The sequence below is a fragment of the Sinohyriopsis cumingii genome, unplaced genomic scaffold (genome assembly GCF_028554795.1).
Source record: "Sinohyriopsis cumingii isolate HCF-2022 unplaced genomic scaffold, ASM2855479v2 utg000873l, whole genome shotgun sequence".
Taxonomy (NCBI): Eukaryota; Metazoa; Mollusca; class Bivalvia; order Unionida; family Unionidae; genus Sinohyriopsis; species Sinohyriopsis cumingii.
Window position 1 is genome coordinate 2,822,665 of NW_028315938.1, and position 13,356 is coordinate 2,836,020.

The 13,356-nt window shown below is 36.0% G+C and overlaps 1 protein-coding gene across 2 annotated transcripts in view; it reads left to right on the forward strand.

Annotated features, from left to right (window-relative positions):
- LOC149773169 (ubiquitin-protein ligase E3B-like) overlaps positions 1-13,356 on the forward strand; it is a 103,315-nt gene that overhangs the window by 56,547 nt on the left and 33,412 nt on the right. For both annotated transcript variants that reach the window (XM_089946750.1, XM_089946751.1), the window contains exons 20-22: positions 9,385-9,503; positions 10,448-10,562; positions 12,795-12,894. In XM_089946750.1, the coding sequence (XP_089802876.1) occupies positions 9,385-9,503; positions 10,448-10,562; positions 12,795-12,894 (334 nt within the window). The remainder of the gene's footprint in view (positions 1-9,384; positions 9,504-10,447; positions 10,563-12,794; positions 12,895-13,356) is intronic.

The window sequence follows — 13,356 nt, forward strand, 5'->3', positions numbered from 1 at the left end:
GTTACATCTTAGAAAACCCAAAATAATTGAAATATTCCTACTTTTTTATTTTAATCCTCGTTGGTGATGGTGAATGATTTTCACTTCCAGTCAACAAATCTGCCAAAGTGCTTGATACTCTGTGGGGACCACAGACAGGATGTGCTTTAAAGAAAAAGTCATATGGCGATAGCAGTTAACCATCGGCAATAATTCCATAATGGGCCCCCACAGATTAGATAAGAATTTATGGTCAAATAGTTTTGTCTTATAACCAGTTTTGCTTGTATCATTTAAATTGTGAGGCAGGCAGTTTGTTGATATTTTCTTGAGGACGATTTTATGAATAAACAGTAAGAAAAAGGGATTGGAATTGGATGTAGTATAAATGGGATTTGATCATTTAAATGTTTACATGAAAGGAAAATCTTAGTCTTAATGAATGTGTTAACTTAGTTAAGTTCAGTGCACCATATGCATAGCTGCCAACCCTCATGAATTTGGTGTGAAGTTCACGACTTTTTCAGCGATTCACAGATTCATGCTGCAAGCCAAAAATTCACGAATTCTCCAATCCTCAGTTATTTTAAATCTTTAATAAAAATAACCGATTTCCCGTTAAGCGCTAGTCGTGATGTTCGCAGTTGCCAAAATGGTCCGGTACTGCTGGTCGCGATATTAGTAGATTTACAGCCGATTAGTACAGTTAGCCCGGTAGCAAGCATTTTAGCCAATTTTAATCTATATGTATAAGATTAGTTTTTACAAATCCTTTTGAGAGAAACTGGGGCCTAACCGGAACTTTGCTCCGCGCATGCGTCACCAACACTTAATTTGAGTTACCGTTCAGCATCACATGTAAGATCTTCACCACCAAGGAAAAATAAATGTGTTACTCAAAAAGTGAAGTTTAGTTTGGAATATTTATAAAATTGGCCGTACATTCTACCATTAAACATTGATATTCATCATGCTTTTTGCACTCAGTGTGCCATCACAGAGACGATGTGAGGAAGCATGTCGGTTGCAAAAAACACGTAGAAGTTGGGAAAATTAAGAATTCGCAGATTTCAGCTCTGGAATATTTTAAGCCATGGGCAGGAGACCTGCAGGCTACCAACGCTGAAGCATTATTTGTGAGTTTTCTTGTCGAACACAATCTGCCTTTATCAGCTGGAGACCATGCTAAAAATTTGTTCTGACAAATGTTCCTGGACTTGAAAATCGCTTCAAAATTTTCCTGTGGAAGAACCAAATGTGTTGCAGTTCCTGTGCATTTCTCACAGCAACAGTGACAGCAAAAGAGTATTTTCTCTAGTGAGGAAAATTAAGACAGACTTTAGGGCCTCCTTAGTTGCAGAAAATTAGTCAGCAATTTTAGTCACCAAGATCAACCAGCAGGCAAGAAGTCTAAACTGTTTAGAAAACAAATTTACTATCAAGCAGTTGAGGAAGTTCAAGTCTGCCACAGTATCATGTTTTGATAAATAACCACAAGAACAAGCGAAGTTTATGAATACCATAATAAATAGAAATGCAAATATATTTCTGCATATATATAGTGTTTTAGTTTTATATTGCGAACTAGATAAAGTGTATTATTGATGGTCAGAGTGGATGGAGTTACTGTCATGGTATTTTTCACTAATTCATGTCCAAATTCACGACTTTTTATCTCTATTTTCACTAATTGTGAGCCTGGAAGGTTGGCAGCTATGCAAATGTCCCATCCCACCGCATACTTTATAATTTAACATGGTTACACCATACATCCCATCCCACTGCATGCTGTTAATGTAACAATATAACACTATTTGTCCCATTCCACTGCATACTTTATAATTTACCATTGTTATACCAAACATCCCATCTCATTGCATACTTTATAATTTAACATGGTTACACCATTTGTTCCATCCTACTGCATACTTTATAATTTAACATGATTACACCAATGTCCCATGCCACTGCATACTTTATAATTTAACATGGTTACACCATTTTTCCCATCATAATGCATACTTTATAATTTAACATGATTACACCATATGTCCCATACCACTGCATACTTTATAATTTACCATTGTTACACCTTACATCCCATCCCACTGCATACTTTATAATTTAACATGATTACACCATGTGTCCCATGCCACTGCATACTTTATAATTTACCATTGTTACACCATACTTCCCATCCCACTGCATACTTTATAGTTTAACATGATTACACCATGTGTCCCATGCCACTGCATACTTTATAATTTAACATGATTACACCATGTGTCCCATCCCAGTGCATACTTTATAATTTAACATGATTACACCATGTGTCCCATGCCACTGCATACTTTATAATTTAACATGATTACACCATGTGTCCCATGCCACTGCATACTTTAATATTCAACATGATTACACCATACATCCCATCCTACTGTGTGCTGTTAAGGTAACAAGATAACACCATTTGTCCCATCCCACAACATACTTTTAATGTAGCAAGATAACACCACATGTACCATCCTCCTGTATATTTGATAATTTAACACATTAACCCCTAGCGACGACTTTACGGGGATGGAGGTAGTAGCCTGCCGCGAGCTCTGTAGCGTCATGGTCATGCATGATACACTAACGTGGATGGTATTATAGAAAGGTAGACAGATGTAGCTCTACAGTGATACCAAATAATCAGAATATCTAGTTGCACTACAAAATACAGATAGAAAAACCTCATTTTTTGGACCCGACTTTTTTTTACGCAAAATTCACCTGTGGTCGGATTTCCATTTTGTGTCCGGATTTTAGACTCTTTGGTCTCAGATCTAAGGCAAACCGGTATCAACTGCAAGCAGACAGATGAGCCTTTGCAAAGAGTAGGATAAGATGGGCATTTGGAATAAAGGGTGGTCTCCATATGAAAATAATGGCTCCGTTTAGCAAAAAAAACAAAAAAAAAAAAAAAAATACCAAGTCCAACTTTTACCCTTCTGCTCATGCGCGAGTCTAATAGCCAACAAAAAACAATGTTTCTAACACAGCTAGCCAGTATGCTATTGAAAGATGACCGGGTATTTGGTGTTTTCGAGTCTATTCAGAAATAGCTTTCAAAATGTGTTTCCTACTCGATTTTCAGGCAAAAATGGCAAAAACCTCCAGGGATTAATGTGTTAATATGATAACACCATATGTCCCATCCCACCGCATACTTTATAATGTAACAAGATAACACTTTATGTCCCATCCCACCACATACTTTTAATGTAACAAGATAACACCATATGTCCTGTCCCACCACATACTTTATATAGTAACAAAATTTCACCATTTACCAACTCATTGATGTAAGCTTAATGTTTAATGAACACCAAAATGCACCCCATCTTATCATATATATTTATTATATACTTAAATGTTAAATGTAAAGACTTTTTTTGTAAAATAATTTTTTTACCATTCCTACAGTTTCACATGTGAAAATGTAAGATTTCCCATCATGCCATTTGTGTGTACTTACAAAAAATTCTACTTGCAACAACCAAGTAGCAGAATTTTGTGAGCTATAACAGATAAATAGAAACTGCCATACCTTTCAGACATGGAAATTAATCTTTGATAATAAAATTTTACCAGATGCCATTAGCATCTTGCTGAAGTTATTTCCTTTACTTCCTTGACAATGACAAATCACTTGTGATGCATTGCTGAGGGGGCGCTCATCAGTTAATATGTACTTTTGAGTGTGTGACCTATGTAAGGTGAAGTTGTTTGCATTTGAAACATTAACAGTGGAAAGAATGTTGTCATACCTCTATGCTACTTTGATGTAATGTAGCTGACATTTCTTTAGATATTGTACTTGTGGAAATTGTACATGATCTAAGCACACTGTTAACTAAAATGACTGCTCCCTTGAGCTAAAAAATAAAAAATCAGCCAGAATTAGTCTAAAGTACACTATCTTTAGCAACTATTAAAATTGGAAAAATGAATTTTGCCCAAATTGACAATACCAGCTTCTGAAAGTGCAATGGATGAATTACCAAATATTTAAAATGTTAAAAAAGTTATTGGCTCTATCTTTTACAATTTACTTCTGAAGTCCAGGAAGTGAAAATGATCAAGTGGAGCTAGCAGTTTTTTGAAAGGTGCACATTTGGAGTAAGGCCAAGCTGTATACTCTGTAACCCATATTACATCCATCAATCATGTACCAAAATAAATGGAATGAAAGGTTCTTTGAACAATACCTAAGATATACAAGGTCTTATTTAAATAGCCAGTATAACCTGTGAGGAAACCTGGAGAAAATCTTTTTCTTTAAAGATCAAACTCTGTGCAAAATATGAAACTGTAGAGAGCCACCTGAATCGGACTGGCAATGTTTTTAAATAGGGTCATTTAGTTTATGAAATGATTAAAATGTAATTTACTTTAAGAGCCCAATCCTACCATTTTCTTTAGTCACTTCAATTTATATGATCAGGCTACAAACGTGAGGTGAATTTAGGAAAAGGGGGGGCATGTTCTGGCTAATCAGTGAGCTTAATCTTTTAAGCTTTGATTCTAAAGCAAGTTTGGTACATAATAAAAAAAAAAATTCTTTTTGTATATTAATACCAGATATATTTCATCTTGTGTTACTGAATACTATATATGCCACTCATTAAGATATGTTTTTGGTAACACACGATGATCATTGGTATTAACATAGGAAAAGTCAATATCATATACATGTATATATATATATATATATATATATATATATATATATATATATATATATATATATATATATATATATATATATATATATATGTTCTTATGTATATTTAATTTAATTGTTTGTTAGTTTTGTTTTTAATTTTTTGTTTCATTACATGCTATTGTAATGTAACATTGCATGCTGGACTTGTCCAAAATTGAGTTCATTTCTGCTTGACCTAATTGATTTTTTTAAAATTTTATTTTATGTAAACAACTAATACATGGCTAAATTATTCTCTATGTGTATAGGCTTAATATCAGGATCTTTATTAATAGAAGAAGTTAATATGTTTATTTGGGTCAGGGTTATAGACTTTCCTAAGTGAATTTTACAGGTTATGGTTTTGATTTTGTAAACATCAGGATCATTCTAGAAGGTTATTTTCTATTATGTAATGGGTTCTTCAGTATTCTGATTTTGTTATGGACTTTTACTGAATTCAGGACTTTAAATTACTAGCACTTGTGTCTCTAATTTTGGTATTTAATTCGCAATACTATAAGTTCTTTTTTCTTATTTCTACTTTGTATTCCAGGGAAATAAATTATTTGTTAAATTTTCCAAAGCTTGATGTCTTTCACTCTTTTTGTTACTTATTTTAAGACCATAGACACTGTATGTGTATATATATATATATATATATATATATATATATATATATATATATATATATTAATACAATCATACAAGTTAGAATTTTTTTAATTCATACAATATGGAGATTCGAACCCAGGTCCACAGGTAAACAGCACCCATCTCATTGCCTGCACACACGAGCCCATATTCCCTCATAACTAAGAACACATCACCAAAAAATGATGTTACTCAATTGATGTTACATTCACTGGTGTGTAGCAGACATGCTTGCATGATGACATAGTAATTCTCATTTATGTACGACTTACAAAAACGGTACCTACATCTGCCTCACTTGGCGCTCAGCATTAAGAGGTTAGTGTTAGGACTGGTTGGCCCGGTGTCAGGATAATGTGACTGGGTGGGACATATGCTACATGTCTGCGGCATGATGCCCTAGTGCTAGACATCACTATAAACTGCCACATTGCAGACATCATAGCGATATGACTGAAAAATTGTTAAAGCTACGTTAAAAATCCAAATCACAACAACAACAACAACACAACATCATTTATGTACACAGTCATTTTGGATTCCAGTGAAACAAATCAAGGTATATAGAATTAATGATAGAGAAATATACACCAGTCAGAATGTAAACTGTTCTCCCTGGATTCCTATAGAAGAATGCTTGATAATAGTAGGCAGAATTAATATTTTAATACAAATAATACTGTTGTACAGGTTAGAGAATTTTTAATTTGTACTCTTCAGAGATTCCAAGCTAGGTTCATTGGTAAATGGCACCCATCGTCTTGCCCATACACATGAGCCCATATTCCCTCACAACTAAACATACATCACCAAAAATTGGTGTTACTCAGTTGGTGTTATATACACTCGTGTGTACCAGACACACTCACATGACAATCTAGTAATTAATTCTCATCTATCTACATGGTCATTCCGGATACTGTACATAATGTCTGTATGTAAATGTTGCACAACCAGTTTTCATAGAAAAGAACAAGACAAATACATGACTGTTTTAAAAGATTTTTTTCGGTTTATTCCTATATATGATGAACACTCAAAGTTACATTCAGTAAAAAAAAAAAAAAATCTTATTATGCTTGAATCAATTGGAACAAAAGTTGTATTCACATTGAGGGACTTTTTTATGTCACATTGAGGGACTTTTTATGTCACATTGAGGGACTTCTTTCTGACAAATTGAGAAAAATGTCATATTGGGGAATACTTTACCTCACATTTAGGTACTACTTTATGTCACATTGACGGACTTCTTTATCTCACATTGTCGAATTTCTTTGTATCACATTTAAAGACTTTATGTCACATTTAGAGACTTACTTTTCTGAATTTAGACCTTATAAATGATATACCGGTAGATACATTTTGGCAAAGTTTTTTCTTTGACTGATTAACATTATAAAGATGCCAATGTGTTTGGGGTATTTTGTGACACATCATCAGAAGTGAAAATATTTGCTACTCAGACAATTGAATGAACTTGCATTGCTCAAGAACACACCATGGTAGCTAAACCAGGCTGTTGCAGTGGTAGGATTTAAACCCACACCTTTTTGGCTGCTTGTGTGACACACTAACCACTTGGCCACTGGCTTCCCTTAAAGATGTCTTACATTTATAAAATTAGTCTTTATGTCACATTGAGAAACTGCTTCATGTCACATTAAGGGACTATATGCCACACTGAGGGACTACTTCATGTCACATTAAGGGACTATATGCCACACTGAGGGACTGCTTCATGTCACATTAAAGGACTATATGCCACACTGTGGGACTACTTCATGTCACATTAAGGGACTATATGCCACACTGTGGGACTACTTCATGTCACATTAAGGGACTATATGCCATACTGTGGGACTATTTCATGTCATATTAAGGGACTATATGCCACACTGAGGGACTACTTCATGTCACACTGAGGGACTACTTCATGTCACCTTGCCAAAGAACATGCCATGGTAGCTAACCTAGGCTCTTGTAGTGGTAGGATCCAAACCCACACCTTTTTGGTTCCTTGTCTGGCATGCTACCCTTTAAGCTGCTTTGGCTTCCCTTAAAGATGTCTTACTTGTTTTTAATTATTCTAATTCCTTCCTACAGTGACTATTTCCATAATTATACTGGTCTGGCCAGGCATGCATGATTTTGAGTACTATATTTCCATTATTATACTGATCTGGCCAGGCATGTATGATTCTGAGGGACTATATTTCCATTATTGTACTGGTCTGGCCAGGCATTCATGAATGTGAGGGACTATTTTTATTATTATACTGGACTGGCCAGGCATGCATGATTCTGAGGGACTATATTTCCATTATTATACTGGTCTGGTCAGGCATTCAGGAATTTGAGGGACTATTTTTGTTATTATACTGGTCTGGCCAGGCATGCATGATTCTGAGGGACTATATTTCCATTATTATACTTGTCTGGCCAGGCATTCAGGAATGTGAGGGACTATTTTTATTATTATACTGGACTGGCCAGGCATGCATGATTCTGAGGGACTATATTTCCATTTTTATACTGGTCTGGCCAGGCATTCAGGAATGTGAGGGACTATTTTTATTATTATACTGGTCTGGCCAGGCATTCATGATTCTGAGGGACTATATTTCCATTTTTATACTGGTCTGGCCAGGCATGCATGATTTTGATTACTACATTTCCATTATTATACTGGTCTGGCCAGGCATGCATAATTCTGAGGGACTATATTTCCTTAATTGTACTGGTCTGGCCAGGCATTCATGATTCTGAGGGACTATATTTCCTTAATTGTACTGGTCTGGCCAGGCATTCATGATTATGAGGGACTATTTTTATTATTATACTGGTCTGGCCAGGCATGCATGATTTTGAGTACTATATTTTCATTATTATACTAGTCTGGCCAGGCATGCATGATTCTGAGGGACTATATTTCCATTATTGTACTGGTCTGGTCGGGCATTCATGATTGTGAGGGACTATATTTTTATTATTATACTGGTCTGGCCAGGCATGCATGATTCTGAGGGACTTATATTTCCATTATTGTACTGGTCTGGCAAGGCATTCATGATTCTGAGGGACTATATTTCCATTATTGTACTGGTCTGGTCGGGCATTCATGATTGTGAGGGACTATATTTTTATTATTATACTGGTCTGGCCAGGCATGCATGATTCTGAGGGACTTATATTTCCATTATTGTACTGGTCTGGCCAGGCATTCATGATTCTGAGGGACTATATTTCCATTTTTATACTGGTCTGGCCAGGCATGCATGATTTTGAGTACTATATTTTCATTATTATACTGGTCTGGCCAGGCATGCATGATTCTGAGGGACTATATTTCCATTATTATACTGGTCTGGCCAGGCATGCATGATTCTGAGGGACTATATTTCCATTATTATACTGGTCTGGCCAGGCATGCATGATTCTGAGGACTATATTTCCATTATCGTACTGGTCTGACCAGGCATTCATGATTGTGAGGGACTATATTTCCATTTTTATACTGGTCTGGCCAGGCATGCATGATTTTGAGTACTATATTTTCATTATTATACTGGTCTGGCCAGGCATGCATGATTCAGAGGGACTATATTTCCAGTATTGTACTGGTCTGGCCAGGCATTCATGATTGTGAGGGACTATATTTCCATTATTGTACTGGTCTGGCCAGGCATTCATGATTCTGAGGGACTATATTTACATTTTTATACTGGTCTGGCCAGGCATGCATGATTTTGAGTACTATATTTCAATTATTATACTGGTCTGGCCAGGCATGCATGATTCTGAGGGACTATATTTCCATTATTGTACTGGTCTGGCCAGGCATGCATGATTGTGTGGGACTATATTTCCATTATTATACTGGTCTGGCCAGGCATGCATGATTTTGAGTACTATATTTCCATTATTATACTGGTCTGACCAGGCATGCATGATTGTGATCGACTAGTTACCTTTCATTTATCCTTATTTTTATCCCCCAGGACTTTGGATGATGTAGAGATGTATGAGCAACAGAAGGTGTTCAAACTGGAGGACTACACCAAGATGGGAGAATTTCTGAATCTCTTTATTTTTAGGATAATGTGGAGTGGCCTGATGGGTAGGTTACTGTGACACTGATCAGTGAGATGCATATATCATCCATTGCTTCTTTCTCTAATTTATATTGAAATAAAAAAATAAGTATTTTACTCCTAGGCTGGCAGAAATGTATGTTTAGTGTTACTTTGAAGCCCTAAATAGTCTGTAAATGTGATCTTGGAAAACTCCTACTGATTAATAAAATGTTCCAGAATTATGTCTTGGATACACTACTGTCTAGATGATAAATGAACTTGGATACACTACTTGGATACACTACTGTCTAGATGATAAATGAACTTGGATACACTACTGTCTAGATTAAATGAACTTGGATACACTACTGTCTAGATGTTAACTGAACTTGGATCACTACTGTCTAGATGTTAAATGAACTTGGATACACTACTGTCTGGATGATAAATGAACTTGGATACACTACTGTCTAGATGTTAAATGAACTTGGATACACTACTGTCTAGATGTTAAATGAACTTGGATACACTACTGTCTAGATGTTAAATGAACTTGGATACACTACTGTCTGGATGATAAATGAACTTGGATATACTACTGTCTAGATGTTAAATGAACTTGGATACACTACTGTCTAGATGTTAAATGAACTTGGATACACTACTGTCTGGATGATAAATGAACTTTGATACACCATTGCATAAAGAATTTTGGATGCAACAAAAATCCAACTTGTAAGTCCTTAGATACATGTTGGTTGAATTTATTGCAGTGAAATTTAGTTTTAATAATGATTAGTTAGAGATAAGTTCATCCTGAAGAATGAAATTCTTAAAATTGCATTTTGCCAAATACATGTAAAATGATTTGCTTTATTCATATCTGCTTCCATATGAAAGTAAAGAGATTTCAGTGTTTTAAATTAACCGACAAAATGTCTTCAGTGTGAGAGAGGTTCTCACAATAAAATAGAATTGCATTTTCCAGACGTACAGACAGCCACAAATAATGAGCCATTTAACGCTGCCCAGGGACTCTTACTGATGTTGTATGAGAGAGATAGCAGGAGAAGTTTTACACCTGAAAATCACTGGCTTATAAGGTTTGTTTGACACCAAACATTGTACATGCTGTTGACTATTACTGATTTGTATGAGAGAGATAGCAGGAGAAGTTTTACACCTGAAAATCACTGGCTTATAAGGTTTGTTTGACACCAAACATTGTACATGCTGTTGACTAGCTTGACAGGTGAGATATATGACCATATCTAGTAATTGGGATAATGTGTTTTAATAATATGGACTTTGATTGGTTGTCACGGTTCGATTGACATAAAGGTGTCTGCGATATTGAGTCAGACTTATGCTCAGCTGTGTACATGTCCTAACATATCGAGCATATAGACTTGTGAATACCAAGGTTTTTGTTTCTCCTCAACATTTGGAACATAAGCCTGCTACTTTCCAGATCCAACCCTACTATAAGATGAAAATTCACATTTTCTGTTTGGATCAGATAGACAAAGGGCAGTCACTCTTGTCAGATAGACAAAGGGCAGTCACTCTTGTCAGTTGTCTCCCTTGCCATTGGATGTCACCATTTTTTAAATTTTGCTTCCATACACATCATACGGAATAAGTCTCACATTAATTCTATGTCTTTGTTTGTTAAATTCAAGTCATTTTGGATTTATTCAGATATTAATAAAATGTGACCCTCATGACATGGCAGGCTTCATTGCCAAGAACTACTTAGTTACTGTCAGTGGACAATCAGAGAATCATTCTGTTCTCCCTCTTTTGTCAAAAACACAGCCGTTTGGACCATACTTACCGTGTCATGATCAGAACACACCTCCCTGCTGCTCTGTACCCTACACTAGCTATCCATTTGATCCAGAATCAAACACAAAATTTGTTCTCTGTGCTACATTTCACTGTCGGACTCTAGTCCAACATACCTATCCGACCTCACCCATGTGTACACACCAGCAAGATACTTACACTCCTCTTCTGACAATCGTATACTCATTATTCCCAATATGAAAATGAAGTCATATGGACAACGTTCTTTTGCATACCAGGGCCCAGCAATGTGGAATGAATTGCCCACTGAACTTAGACACAAAGACACAGAGATCCCATTCAAGAGCGCTCTTAAAACTAGCCCTAATAATGTTTCCTACCTTAAATATTTTCAGCATGTTTTTTATGTTTTCTAATTTTGTGGTGTTTTTTTTATATAATCGTATCATTATATTTGTTTTCTTATGTTATAGATGTTGTCTAATGTTGTAAAGCGCTTAGAGCTTCTAAAGTTTAAGTGCTATACAAAGTCCTCATTATTATTTTTATTATTATTATTATTATTATGTCAAGTGCAGTGACCATACAAATTCCTGTCCACATCCTCAAGCATTACTGAAAGCACACAGAGACAAGTCAGGACATAAAACTGGATATCACCACTCAAGCTGTGTCATCATGTTACACGCTCAGCATACTCCCATATCTCAGAAGATTTCTGTTGATGAAATTAGAGTGATGTTTGTGAGCCTTGCATTCAGATTCATTGTTTTATTCCATTACATCACAAAGCTGTTGTTGTCTGGCATGCAGAATCAACCTGCTCAAGCTTTTCTCAGTGATTTAGTTTCCCAGAGACTAAATCTGAATTGGGTGTTTCCTGTATCTGTGGTCCAGTTGATCACCAGACTTAAGTAAACCAACATGTTTGTCCAAGTATATGTATCTGATCACATTATTTGAGGACCCTTCCAACAACCCTGCTATGTGAGCATCCTCATTGGTAGTTTGTTCAGTTTAGATGTGCAACATCTAGTGAAGTCATGCAGAGGTAATGAGTATGAGTTACTGCCCTTTGTTTAAGTTGCATGAACAGAAAAGACACATTTTTGTCATTTAGTAGTTCTGGATTCAGGAGGTGGCAGGTTTATATTCCTTATAAAATTATGGTCAGGTAAGTATTTGCTGAGAAATAATTTAATAAAAGTTTGCTTTTCCATACAAAACATGATGTATGTTAGATTGCTTTTTTTTAACATCATTTATGATTTAGTAATTGGCATTACATTGCTTTGCCTTAAAGTTTCAGAATTCTTATGGAAAGTGATCACATTTTATAAATTTCACCATTTGAGTCATAATTTATTTGGAAGGAAGACAGAACCTTACTGGTTGCAAACATATTTGAGGATCTTTTTTCTTGAGTTTCCATATACAGTTATCTTATTTGTTTTCCTTTAACATTGATTATTTGAAGAAGTCATCGATAGATGCACCATGTAATATAGCTTTATTTGTATTTGTAGGGATATTAAACCCAGTGCTTTCATTTCTGAGTTAGACAAAGGCAGAAGGGTGGCCCAATTCCTGTTACAAAGAGTCCCATTCATCTTGCCATTTACAGAGGTGAGTGATGCTCATGTTGGTCCTATTTTAGTTGTACATGGTGATAGTCATCTTGCCATTGACAGAGGTGAGTGATGCTCATGTTGGTCCTATTTTAGTTGTACATGGTGATAGTCATCTTGCCATTGACAGAGGTGAGTGATACTCATATTGGTCATATTTTAGTTGTACACAGTGATAGTTATCTTGCCATTTATAGAGGCACTGTAACACATTTGCCTAACGGGGCCCCAAGTGGCCGAGTGGTCTAAAGCGCTCACCATTCCAGATCACTGCCATCTCACCTCTGTCTGCGTGGGTTTGAGTCCAAGGCTCGGCTCGCGTGTATACGTGGGAAAGCCTGCCAGTAGCTTCTCGTGGGTCGGTGGTTCTTCCCTGGGTTTTCCAGGGTTCTTCCTCCACCAGTTATACTGGCTGCCATGTATAGCCTATCTTGTGCTGAAAAATGGCGTTAAACCCTAG